At 41.3% G+C, this 13,464-nt stretch overlaps 1 protein-coding gene across 6 annotated transcripts in view; it reads left to right on the top strand.

The window, feature by feature from the left end:
* The window catches only part of ADGRF5 (adhesion G protein-coupled receptor F5), a 41,008-nt gene that overhangs the window by 11,949 nt on the left and 15,595 nt on the right, over positions 1-13,464 (top strand). For 5 of the 6 annotated variants that reach the window (XM_030269947.4, XM_030269948.4, XM_030269949.4 and 2 more), the window contains 9 exons: positions 4,743-4,888; positions 5,991-6,134; positions 8,074-8,134; positions 8,701-8,865; positions 10,313-10,492; positions 10,866-10,993; positions 11,424-11,482; positions 12,147-12,289; positions 13,115-13,321. In XM_030269947.4, coding sequence (XP_030125807.4) covers positions 6,033-6,134; positions 8,074-8,134; positions 8,701-8,865; positions 10,313-10,492; positions 10,866-10,993; positions 11,424-11,482; positions 12,147-12,289; positions 13,115-13,321 — 1,045 coding nt within the window. In that variant the 5' untranslated portion in view covers positions 4,743-4,888; positions 5,991-6,032. Of the gene's footprint in view, positions 1-2,616; positions 2,806-4,742; positions 4,889-5,990; positions 6,135-8,073; positions 8,135-8,700; positions 8,866-10,312; positions 10,493-10,865; positions 10,994-11,423; positions 11,483-12,146; positions 12,290-13,114; positions 13,322-13,464 lie in introns of those variants that run through there. The other variant, XM_072926291.1, reaches the window with a different exon arrangement.

The following is a 13,464-nucleotide window of genomic DNA, read 5'->3' as shown; positions in this document are numbered from 1 at the left end:
ACTGAGGTAGGCAAAACTATCTAAAGTCATGTGATAGAGATAATAAATGAAGCCCCAGGCATTGACAGATTCACCCCAAAAATGGTTATCTGAAAGTAAACTAGCTATTAGCTCCAATATGCTTGGGATTCACTCTGTCCTGGTAAAAACACATCTTTGGGTGTCTGAACACACAAAATTCAGACTCGAGAATATCAGATGGTGTAAGAATCTGCATCCAGTTTCTGAGAGGTTCTGGAATCTTTTTCTGCATTTGAATACAATTGACAGTGGGGTTTGATTACACAAATTGCTGAGATTAATTTCTAGAGATGAGACTGAAGTGTGACTGCCCAGAATTGGAATGAGAATGGGTTAGTCAAGTGAGCTGCAAAATCTTCATTTCTAAGTTGTTTCCACATTTGCTTTCCTTTTGAACAATATTTCCCAGGGTGCAGCTATGTGGGAACCTTACCCTGGTCCATCTTTCATGACAGATGAAATATGTTTACATGCTTTTGCAACAGCACATTTCCAGTGAATTACAGGATAGCTGTAGCTCTGCCTTGCTTTGGATGAGCACTTCTAGCTCAGAGCAAGTGTCCTCTAGCACACTTCTTGATTTTTTGAGCCTGGGAAGGCTAATTGCAGACTCAAATGTTTAAATAAAAATATTGTGGCGTTAAAACTTTAGAATCCAGGAAGTTCACAGTTTCTGGTGACATGACACTACATGATGAATGAGTACAGGAAAAAACATCAGGACAATCAGGACATCCCCTGTGCTCACATACCAAGTAGATTACATACTTAATGCTCAGACATTGTATAATTTTCACATTCTCCTGCAAAGTAAACCAAGATTTCTCATACCTTTAGGCTGCAGTTTGATGATAAGCCTTGAGCAGAAACTATGTCTTAAGAAAGCCTTGCTGACATTCTTTCCCATTCTCATACCTCAGGATGCTCTTCCTTAAAATCTCCAAAAAACACACACAAAAAATCTACCAAAAAAAACCCAACAAACCACACAAAAAAACCCCACACTAAAAAAACCCACCCCAAACCCATCCCCCTTCCCCCCCCCAAAAAAAAAACCACAAAAAAAACCCCCAAACCCAAACAAACAAAAAACCAAACAAACAAACAAACAAACAAAAAAACTCCAGCAAACAAACCCACAAAAGCAAAGAAAAAAAAAGGGGTGTTTGGGGAAAGTGGGTTTAACACAGACCAGTTTTCCAGTCAAGGCCTGGCAATCAATGTGGAAAGTGTGACTCCACCACAGGCACAGGTAACTCAGCCTGAACCAATTCTGCCTCCTGTTCATCTCAGCCTCTGCACTGGTGCTGCTGCTCATTCAAACCTACGAGCAGTCAGCCAAGGGAGCAACTTTGGGAGAAAATGATCAGTTTTTTCTGTAGAGATAGACCATAAACTCATGTTGAGCAGCTTGCCAGGGCAGAAAGGAAGGGGTTCTCCTTGTCCTCACCCTCCTGCCCTGTCTGCCAGCCCTTGTTCATCTCCCTTCCCTACTTGGGGCCACTTCGCTGCTCCTCTCCTTGCTCTGGCTCTGGCACTAACCAGGGATTTCTCTAGGCTGATCAGACTCAGATAAAAGTGAGTTGGACATCTTATTGGTGCTTTAGTTTTCTGCAGGGATAGGGAGTTAAACTGAGTAAGAATCTGGAAGGTACCACCACAAGGCCATCAATAAAACCAATCTGCAGAGAGAGAGGTGGTGGATTAAGTGCTGTAGATGAAGCCTTGGTCTACTTGTTCAGATTCCTGAGCCAGTTTGGGTGGGCAATAAATCAGACCAATGCCAGCACAACAGTGAAGACAAAGACATGCTGTAAGGGTAACAAGGGCATCAGTCATGCCAATTTAATCACTTTAAAACTGCTGCAAACAGCTGAGGTCTGACTCACCACATTGCAGGGAGCAGCAGGTTTGCAGAAAAGGAAACAAACTTGTCTCCTGAATTAATCAGTGTTTAAAAAATAATTCCCTCACAACATGAGTTTAGTCCCAGGGGTTTCCACAGAGCTCAGTCAGTCACTGCTTCATACACTGCTGTGGAAACAAATACCATTGATGAACCAACTGTTATCAAACACTGTAGGGACAAATGTTCCGCTGTTACTTGGACAGATGTTCTCTGTTTGTGTGTTCTTGGCTCCAGATATTGTTCAATGTAGAAACACACATAACACATCAGAATTTCCCCTGATTTCTGGGAATTCCCATAGCCCACAGAGCACAGGTCTGCATCTCTGTGCAACTTCTCCAAGGGCATAAATGTGTCCCCACAGAGCCTTCCAGGTCCAGCACATAGTGAGCAGGCTGCCAGCTCACGTAGGAAAATTTTAGGGGTTTCCTCCCTTATGGTTTAAGTCAAAGCCCACAGACATTTTGCCATAGCTACAAAACTTGATTTTAATGCTTTCAGTCCTCAACACCCTCTTTTGTTAGAACAAAGAAGGTGAGTAACAGCAGCGGAACAAGTTAGTCCAGAAATCAGCAGATAGGACACTGAGGGACTCAGATCAGTGCAGGGGAAAATAATGAGTACAACCTGATGAATGGTATCAGGAAATATCTCTTAAAATGCCTTGTGGGTTTTCTGCAGTGACATATCTGCTCAGCCTCACACTTGAAAATTGAGTGCAGGCTCTAGAGGCAACTTCTTTTCTGGGCAGTAATAACTTGTTCAACTAATTATAAAAGTTCCTGTGCTTGAATTTCTCTTTGAGAGAGCGGACTAGGCTATGGTAGAAAGCAGAATCTAATTAGAAGATCTTCTCTTTGAACCGCCTGAGAAAGGTAAATAATACTAAATCTCTGGGTGTTGTCTTTATTTTCTAAAACATTTGTGATGGTGACTATTGTGCTGGGTGGATTTGCAAGAGAAGGTGTAATTATTTTGCAGTATTCATGAAGAGAAGTTTAGAGAAACATTAAAAAGAAGGTTGTGTATCTCCCCTGCGTCCTGGGTTAAAATGAGACCTTGTTATTTACCTCTAGGAATCTTCTGCATTTCAGAATTAACTTTAAACAATATTTTCCAGCCTGAGTGCTGTGAAGAATGAGCATTTCGTAGCAAATCTGAACTTCTTTAACTCTCTGGGTTTTATGAGTTGAAGATACTTATTGTTTCCCAGGAGACAGTTTGTATGAGAAATGAGGAATGTTTCTGTACATGTGCCTTGCCCACTGAAGGCAGGCAGATACTTGAGAATTTGCTCACTAGAATTTTTACAGCAACGCTTTATTCATTGAGAAATTAAAGGAACAAGGGGAACAGCCACATTGCTTGAGAAGAACATTTAATACTTTTCCCCATTGGCAACTTGTTTGTTGGTTTTCTGACTTACTAGATACTGGCTTGGGATGTTTTGGAGCTTTAAATAGCTACCAAAGCCTGAGTGCAGCCCAGCTCTCATTTACATTAGTTGTCCTCTATATGGTGTCTTACATGCACAGTTAACAGAGTGTTTGCTGTCAGCTGCATAAAGTCACACAAAAGATGTGTTTGAAAAGACACACATCTGTGTGAGGCTGGCCCACAACATTTGAATATGACGGCAAGCTGGGGAGCAGGGCAAAAGATAAATGCAAAACTGTGCCAGATGTTGTTTACTCTCATCATAAATTTTGTTTAATCACCCTTTTGCCTTTCTACTATCTGTTTCATCAACCTGTTACCAGTGTAACACAAACTCTTTGTGCAGATTAAGTTTTTTTACTATATGTTGTGAGAATATGCTGAATATACAAAGCTACCAGAAACCTTTGTTTAGTTAGCATTTCAATTATTAAGTCATGTCACTACCTCAGGGACTTGTGTCACAGCTTACAATGTTTCCCTCATGATCCACTTTAATTAACCATGATCTTGAGATAAGCCAGATCCGTGGAAGTCTTGAGTTTGTTACAAGTGGATGATGTCTTCAAAATAGGAAAATAGTCTATTTTGTAGAATTCTGGATATAGTGACAGACATGCCCAGAAAACTGAAAAAATGTCTTTCCCCCAATTCTGTTAGCCATTCATTGATTGGATTTTTAAAAGCCTGTAACCTTCTATTTTAATTGACTTTGGAGTGTGGTGGGAAGATACTCTGAATCACTGTGATGACCTTCTTTCTGGTCATTCCTGTATAGGAGTATAAGAGTAGTTATACTGTGTTAGCTCAGATGTCTAGATAAAAGAGGGGTTTGGTTTTTTTCTTTGTTTGTTTATTTTATTTTTGTTTGATTTACTCCTGGTTTTGTTTTGTTTACATTTGTTTGGAGGGTTTGGGTTTTTTGTTTTAGTTTGGGTTTTTTCCCTCCATTACTATCCTAAAATATCTTAAAATTAATTTTCCTTCTTTAATTGCATCTCAGAATTCATCTGACATTTTCTTCAGATCCTATTTCTGAGTGGTAATTTTCAGTTCAGAGTCCATCACAGAATACATACTGCCAAGATCATTTCTTTCTACCTTACACTTATCAGTTCCGAATTTCATGATGAAGTCACTGAGCCTCCTGTGACCCCAGTGCAGATCTTCACAGGCAGACTTTGCTTTTGTTAGTCTCAACCAAGTAAAATTTTCCATGGTGTTGCATCTCTGATCACTGCCTTTTCCACATCACTTGAGAACAGAGAGTAAGGTACAGGCTTACACCTCATTCCTGCAGAGCTCTGGTGATGACATCTCTGTATTGGAAAAGACAATAATTTATTCCTACTTTTGCCCCCTATCTTTTAACCAGGTCAGTATCCAGGTCAAGTCAAGATGAATCTCTCTAAGAACCACATTTGGTGAGAAAAGTCACAAATCCCTGCTGGGCACCCACCTTGGTGATATCAAGTGCATGCTTGGCTATAAACTCCTTGCTATCCTCTTCCAATTCATGAGGTAAGACCACAGATCATGTTCATATTGTTGTTTTCTGTCATGGACTTGGCGGAGCAGGAAAGTGCCAGCAAAGCCCCAGTCTGCCTGGGAGCACCAGCTCTGAAATGTTGGTTGCAATAGGCAGACACTGATCTCAGGAGGTGCTGATTTTTCTGTTTTCCCCTAGTGACCCACTGCCTTGCAAAACTTGAGTTTGGATAAACAGCCTTTTCAATGAAAAAGATTGTAATTTTACAAAAGCTCATTATTTTTATCAGGCTGATGTTATCCACTCAGGCACTGTTGAGTACTATGCTTAGAGTCTTTCCTCAGCACTTAAAATGATTTTCACAATCCTCTTGGGTTCTGCCTTTTTCTGTAGCTCTCTGTTAGTTGTTAATTCTGGAACTAAGAAAGTGCTTTGTTAGGAATAACAAGAAAGGGCATATTCACACAAAAATATTTCTCTTTTATGTATTCTTCACCTCCCTTTCTCTATTCCCCTTGGTTGCATAAATGTGTCAGCACTTGTTATAAGGGTCCATGAATGTTTTACCTCTCCCTTATGTTTCACCATCCAGTCTGCTGTGTGACTAAATTAGCTCAGGTATTAACGAGGTAGAAAATGTTATTGGGTTGTGTGTATGTGTGTATGTGATTTCAGACACCACATTATATTCTTCTGTGACATGGCCCTTAGATTCTAGTTTGCTTATTTGTTATCTTCAGTGCAATTAATGGAGAAGTTTGCTAAAACCTCAAGATAACACAGATTGTTTCCAGGAGATGCCACTCTTCATTGTGTCCATTGCTAGCCAAGGGGTAACAAGCACACAGACATCTGTACCTGAGCCCATGGTGATGCTACAACCCTCTCCAGAGTGGGATACAGCTGGTAGCAGAGCTCTCCCTGCTGCAACAGGACAGGCCCTCACTTGCAGCAACATTCCTAATTGCTCCCTCATCTCCTGGCTGTGCATTTCCCAAGTACTACCAAGAGGAATATTTGAAGTTCCAAGTCAACTTTTCTCATGGCAGATTTTCAGCACCTCCTTTGTCCCTGATAGGAATCTGCTCAGAACTCTGCTTTCTTCAAACAATTTCTTTCTCCTATTTTGAATAGGTACAGCTGACTTCAGGCTGCACAGCAAAGTCACCAGGCAAAATGCTGTCCTCAACCACTACAGGTCTCCACTGCCTGTTCCTGCTGGTCTCAGCCTGCTGCCAGATATCACAGAGCTCAAACTTCTATCCATTCTCCTATGTAGTGAGTATCCTTCCTCACCCCCACTGGTTTTCATTGGGTCTCTTCTAGTATCACCCTGATGTTCTCCTTTACACCCACAAAACTTTGGAAGCAGTCAGAATAAGACCAGGGGGGAATCTGAACCCAGAGTGTGTAAAAGAGATGGAGAAATCCAAAACTGGGCTCTTCACATTTCTCAGTTTAAAGTCTGTCAGGAAGGCACTGAACAAAACACATCTTGTTTCTCACTGTGTTGGTCTGCAAGGGATTTCAGTTGCTGTCCCTAGAGCTAAGTCTGCATAACATGTATGTGGGCTCATGGATGGAATTCACCCATTCTAGGAGAGAGGAACCAAATATATCTGGAAGTGACATGTTTGCAGGTATGACAGGACTGTCTCAACAGCAGGACAAGTGCACATGACCAAAACTCTGCTCCTGAGTGATTTGTGTTTAGATGCTGCCCGCTAACTGAGATTTTACTTTAGTTCCCCGCTTTTTTAATAATCTTCACACATCCTTTCTGTTTTAGCAACAGTGTGAATTATGGAAAGCCATTTTGTACTTCGTCCTGTACATGTGTTTGTTACCAGACAGTTTCTGCACATTTTTCCCTAACAAAAAAGACAAAAGAGCAACAGAGAAACCAAGGTTCTAACCAAATGGAAGTAAATATAATCTGGCAAATCTACCAACTCTTGGTCATCACAGTTAGTATTAGACCAGACAATATTTCTTTTATTTTCTCCATTGTGAGCAAATGGAGAACCTCCTTCTTTGAGAAAGCTGAAAAAAAAGGAAAGGAAATGTGATGAGAAAGGTGGGAACTCCTTAAGCCCTTTCTACGACTACCCCCTGCTTTGGCACACCAAGATATGTCTGGTTGCAGCAGCCCCATCTGCACTTCAGCAGATGTCTAACAGTGGCCAATATCTAATTTGATCTGTGTTTTCAAGCTGTCTTCATCTCAGCACTTAGGAGTTTTCATGAAAAAAGCAACACCTCTTTTTTTTTAAGGACAGCCTGTTATGGAACAACCTGCAGATGACTCATTACTTAATGGTGTGAAATATGTGAAGTATTTAGCAACCTAGCAATACCCTTTGGTTGTCTGGGAGAATAACTGAAAAAGGAAACAACTGAGTCCAAACCTGGAGGTCACAGGCCACTTTCTGTAACTCCTGCAGCCAGCCTCTGACACAAAGGTACCATCCCAGCAGTGCATAAAGTGCCAGCACTCCTTGGGATCCCCACCCCAGCACAGCTGTGATACAGAACCCAGCTCTAATCACACACCAGATGGTTCCTTTATGTAAAGAGACAACTCAAGAGTTGCCAAGCTATTCACCCTTTCTGTAAATAAAGGTTTCAATAGGAACCAAAAAACTGGCAAAGATGCAAATTTCCTGCCTGTGTCCTGGTCTTTCTTGCTAACGGTGGTGCCAATGTATTTTTAGGGCACAATTTATAAAAAGATAAGATGGTCTGAATCACACTTGGCTGCAGCTTGTGTAAACCCAGCCATAGTGAAATGGTGCTACCCCTGCCATGGTCAGTTGTGTGTTGCTGATGGCCCCAAAATAGCTGATCTGGCAAGTGAGCTGGAGCCAAGGCTTTTCAATCCCCTTTCTTCTCCTGCTCAGGCTGGCTCTGCTGCTGCAAAGGTGGGAGCTCAGAGCAAAGAGGAAAGCAAAAGGTGATCAAAGTCCAGTTTCTGGATCCAAAGGCTGAGTGCCAGGTTATCCAAGCAGTCCTGGGCTTCCTGCTTGGAAGATAGAAATTTTCTGTTTAAAGTGGAAGATGGGGTGGGAGATTGGAGAGGTCAGGCCAAGATTAGTGAGAAAAAAAAATTATCTATGTTAGTATTTTCTTCACTAATTTCTTTTGCCAACAACAGCAGCTGAAGTTTCACTTTGTTATTGTCACAGAGCTTCACCTTTTTTTTTTTTTTTTCCCACAGATTGACAGCACACTAGGGCAAGAAAGCTTCTACCCAGAGATGCAAAGGCAGAAGCGAAACAGTACGTACACAATGTATGGTAACAGACAGGTTTCTGGTAGGCCCAGGGTGAAACCACTGTTAGGGACAGCATTTCTTGATGTACTGAGCTGGGAACATCAAGGACGAGGTGTGGTTGTGGTTTAACCCCAGCCAAGCACCACAGTGCCACTCGCTCACTCTCCCTCAGTGTGATGGGGAGCAAAATCAGAAGGATAAAGTGAGAAAACTCCACGAGATGAGACAAAGACAAGATAATCCTATATGGCTCAGTCTGTGGTTGGCAACTCATCAATTTACTGACTCTAAGGAGAGAAGGGATGAGACAGCTCTTCTATGAATACATTATGTTATTTGTATCAGCCTCCTATGCTCTGACACCAAAAAAATGTTCTTTTGTCAGACAAGGAGCAGATAGAACAGAAGCAGAATATCTGCCAAGTGGGAAGCAAGAAGATTCCCTAAGCAGAATGCCTCACTAAGCTACCATTAAATAGCAACAAAGACCCCAAATGCTAAGCTAGAGGCCATCAATTTGTGATTTACCCTTAAACACAGCTTTGCAGTCTCATTCTATTTCTCTTTCAGTGCATATTCTTGACCTCCCCGCTCCGGAGTATATTGTTGACATTGAAGTACGTCTGCAGGATTCATCTTTTCTGGAGCCACTCAAAGACTATGTCGAAAACATTTATCCTCCAAATAATATTTCAAATGTACAAACAACAGTTTCAAACATCAGCAGTACAACAGGTGGGTTGGTTATTGATTTGTTTATTCTGGATAATGTGGGGTTTTGATGTCTCCCACTTTTGCCACCCATCATGCTTCAGAATCAGCAAAACTGAACCATCTCTGCTTCTGCTGAAAGGCCTCGCAAGGCTGAAGCTGTAGCACATAACAGCATATTTATCTGTCTCTCACCAGTCCTCTTTTTATAATGTTGGCCTTAGGAATAACTCTGAATGCTTTTCCTAAGGAAGGGACAAAGCCAGAGGAAGTCTGAGCTAAAGAATTTTGTTTCAGTTTGGCTAACAAGCAGTCTGAGTTACTTTCAAGTCTCAGGAAGCTGTGACAGGAGTTATCAGACTGTTTACTTCCCTCCTCCTGTATCTGGAACGTAGATGGCTGTAGGAGGCTCTGACCCTGACAGAAACAAGCTGCATGAGATAGAGCTCACTTAACCTATTCTTACAGGGCAAGATATCAAACAGGTTTTATTACATGAGTTGTGGTTGTGCGACATCACATCTGAGTAACACAGCAAAGCATATACAAATGCACCAAACATTTAAAACATCAGGGGAGATTTGATACCTTCTTATCACTGAGGCATAAAGTAGTGAAAGGAAGTGTTCAGCAGTTCCCAAAACAACATGCAAATGAATCTTATAAAGGCCTTCAGGATCACATGCAATGTGTGAAAATCAATTTGTTAATATCTTACTTTGCCAATGGCACATTAAGAGCAGAAAAAGTTACAGTGATGTGCTCTGTTTTGCCTTTTTATTCTTTTTGGAGAGTCACTTGGGATGGTGATTTTTGGTTTTTTTATTTATTTGTTGATTTGGTTTGGTTTGGTTTATTATTTTTGGTGGTTTTGTTTTTGGGTTGATTGGGGGAGGTTTGTGGTTTGCTTTTTTGGTTGGTTGGTTTTTTTTTTTGTTTTTTTTTTTTTGGTTGGTTTCTGGTTTTTTAGTGCTTTAAAGCACTTAGTGATAATGCTACCTTCTCTCACACAACATCTGCCAGGGGACAGAACAACCAGAACAACCCAACACCTCATTAGCCACTGGGACTCTGAATGATCTTGCTCTTACAGTCTTTATAAGCCTATACACTTGCTTTCAGCTCAAGTGACATAAAAATATCCAGTCTGAAAATTATTATGGCACCCTGGCCAGTATGCCAGGTAAATTTTTAGGATCAGACTTCACATCTCCATTCAATTACTTAAAAGTAATTTATCAGACCTTTCCCTGTGCCAGTCTGATTCCCATTTCTTGTTAGTCATTTACAATTAGTACAGTAAAATTTGCAAGGTGTCAGATCATCATTTTGGCATCATTCAAGCGAACTCACAAGAAGGGCAAATTTTTTAGATCCTTGTCATGAAGACACAGAAAGGTAAATATTTATCTTGCAATAGCTGTGCCCCCTTTGCCATTCTCATGGTATTTCTCTGTCTGTCTGACTCCAGTCTGCCGGCCCAGTGGTGAGAATAGCAGCTGCTGTTCCTGTGAAGCTGGATACGCCTGGCCGAGCACGGTGTGCAGTGATGTGATGCCCTGCCCTTCTCTGAGTCTGGAACCAGCCCTGCCCTGTGCCTACATGCAGAAATTGCCTTTCTATGGACCCTACTGTGAGCCCCAGACTGAAGGTGAGGAGAGACAGGGCAGAACTTCATTGCTGTGCAGCTCACACACTGCTTAGAGGTCAGAATAGTGATAAAAGGTGTGATGAAAAAGCACATCAGGACTGAGCAGGCAGCCACACAGCCTGTGAAAGTGGAAAGTCTGCAGAGATGGTCTAAAGCTCTTCTCCTTGTGATATGGGCCCACTTTGACCCAAACACTTGCAGATATTTAGTTGCATTTGGAACCCCAACTCCTGGAGTCACTCCCAAGCCATTTTGGGGCTTTCAGCTTTTGCTGAGCAAAGAAAGTTTCATCTCATCAAATTTGCAACAGATTTTCACCTCATAAGCATTGTTTTTTATTATTTTGCATTTATTTTTGTGTCTTTCCTTACAGAGTCATGTGGTATGGGAGACCCCATTGTAATGAGTATGTCAGTCAGACTTGACTCAGACTTCCAGGACGATCTCAAGCATCCTTCCTCTCTGTTATACCAAAAGTACAAAGCGGACCTTGAAGAAGCAGTAATTACTTTACTTTTTTTTTTTTATCTCTGAAGGCTGAGAGCCCCCTAAGTAATGTGGTGTTCACCCCAAGTGCCTGGGTGGTCTCTGTGGGAAGCTGGGAAGTGTGAAGCAATGGGAGCTGCAAAATGGGGCAAAGCTGATTCCATTGATGACAATGAAAACATTCTCATTTATTTTAATACACTGGGAAGTATTTAGGGACCTTTTGTATATAAAGCATGAAAAAAAAATCCTATTATTGGTCCTAGCTAAATCCATGTGGGTACACATGGAATAAAACCATGAACAGAAATTAGTTCCATGACTAATTGTTGTATGAGATATGCTACATGTCCTTACTCACATCAGGAATGGAGAGTTTCCTATTTTAAGCACACTGCAGTAATACATAGAGGACTTACACCATCTCACCTGTCTTTGTTTACAGTTTAATGCCAGCTACAGATGTTTACCAGGCTTTGTATCAGCAACAGTAACAGATTTTAGGTAAGTAAATAATTTAATATTTTCCTGTAAGACACAAATCTTCCTCAAGGAGACACAAGTCAGCAAAGGTTATATTCACTCTGCCTAGAACCCACTCCCAGCATGCACACACTGAATAACAGAATAATTGCTGCAAAGCAAAGCCCAAGTATGAACATGGAAATGGGATTGTGGGTAGAATTCATCACTGTGCAAAAGTCCAAGAAACACAATCATTCCCCATCTGGAGCAAAGCCTTTTATGGAAAAGACTGAGCCCCACCCAGAGGGTAAAAGAATGCAAATAAACCTATCATCACTGCCTAGGCCATAAGGAAGGTGAATAGTACATAGTACATTGACTCTGGATACAGGCTTGGATAAAAGAGACGTTGCTGCTGGCCACACATATTTAAATGCAGCTGCATTTTAGGTTTCTAAGTCAAGTTTACTATAAATAAACATCAGACAAGAAAGGTGACACATAGAGATGTTTCTTTTTAGGAAAGAGCTGTAGCACAATTTTCTAGTATAACAGAGCAAGTCTTGAGTCCCAAGAGGAGTCTCCACAGGGGAGTCCTGTGAGGTCTTCCCATCCATACAAGATGGGTCACCACAACACAGAAAACCACTAATATACAAGGATATTTAATTCTGCTACTCATCTCATTCTTGTATCTGTTTAGCCCTGGAAGTGTTTTTGTGAACTTTGAAGTAAGAACAGGAGCAGCAAGCTTCGCTCAGGTTGGACATTCCAACAGAGCTGTGCCGCAGTTTCTGGACTCATCGTACCAGCTAAACCCACTTACCTTCACAAGAGTAATCACTAGTAAGTTTAAAGCTCTCAGTACTTTCCTTCAACCTTTACTTTAGTATTTTTTTGCCTGAATCATGTAGCTGCCCTATACTGTTGGTGACTTTCAAGAAACAGGTATTTTTTAGCTGTTTCATTTTATCCTGTGTCATCAAAGCTTAGGGCCTTCATGAGAGGACCATGCATGCAGTACCTCCCCTGAAAAACCAAAGACTTCCAGCTACTCCACTGATCAGTTATTGGTTGGACTTGATTATTTCAGGGGTCTTTTCCAGCCTAAATGATTCTAAATGATCCCTGATGTGGTTCAGTCCAGGGGAGAGATTGAACACCCTTAATTCACCTCCAGAACTGAGACAGCTCTAAGAATGTCAGGCTGCCAGCACTTCCTACTCTTTAAAGCAAAACATAAAACTCCTGCAGTTTACATGACAACACATTCCCCTTGGCTTCCTTGGCACATTTTCCATGCTGCTGCTGGACAGTGTGTTACAATTCAGCTGCTGATCAAATGCCCTCGAGGTGTTCTGCTCTCAGTGCACCGAGTGCTGGACTGTCTGTCTCAGAGGATTACTTCAACATGGTTGCTTCTCCTCCCAGCTTATCTAATTAGAATGTAGTAGTGGTGATAAAAATATTTCTAACTCTGCATAAAACCTTCTGGAATTTTTAGCTGAGAAAGATACTAAAAGAATATGTTGAGAGCAAATCCCATGGCCTGTATCAGAGGTGGTACCCTGCAGCTGATGTGAAGCACCTGGGACCCCCTGTAAGATGAAAGACACCATAAAGATGTGAGCTGAAGTGAGTAATGCAGAATGTTGATCTCTGTCTTCCCAGATCAGACAAATTTCACCGTGAAACCCTCGAACATTTTTGAAGGGGACACAGTAAGACTGACCTGTGAGATAAATTCAACATTTGCCAACGTGACCTGGTATCATTTTGGCCAGACCATCTCAGCTGGCTCCCAGTACTCAATAGAGACGGTTTTAGCATCCAGAAGATCAATTCTTAAAATTACCAATGTTACCACAAAGGATTCTGGTATGATTTTCCATTGTTAAAACAGTAGATGTAAATCTTTATTGTGGCTAGTTCTATAAAAAGCAAAGATTAATGCAATGGCTGCATTTTCTAGAGGAAATGTGAAAATTACACTGCCCCTCATAATTTTCCTGTTATTTTCA

The sequence above is a fragment of the Taeniopygia guttata genome, chromosome 3 (genome assembly GCF_048771995.1).
Source record: "Taeniopygia guttata chromosome 3, bTaeGut7.mat, whole genome shotgun sequence".
In the NCBI taxonomy this organism is placed as follows: Eukaryota; Metazoa; Chordata; class Aves; order Passeriformes; family Estrildidae; genus Taeniopygia; species Taeniopygia guttata.
The sequence above is the reverse complement of the archived record's forward strand: the minus strand, read 5'-3'. Positions and strand labels throughout refer to the sequence as shown.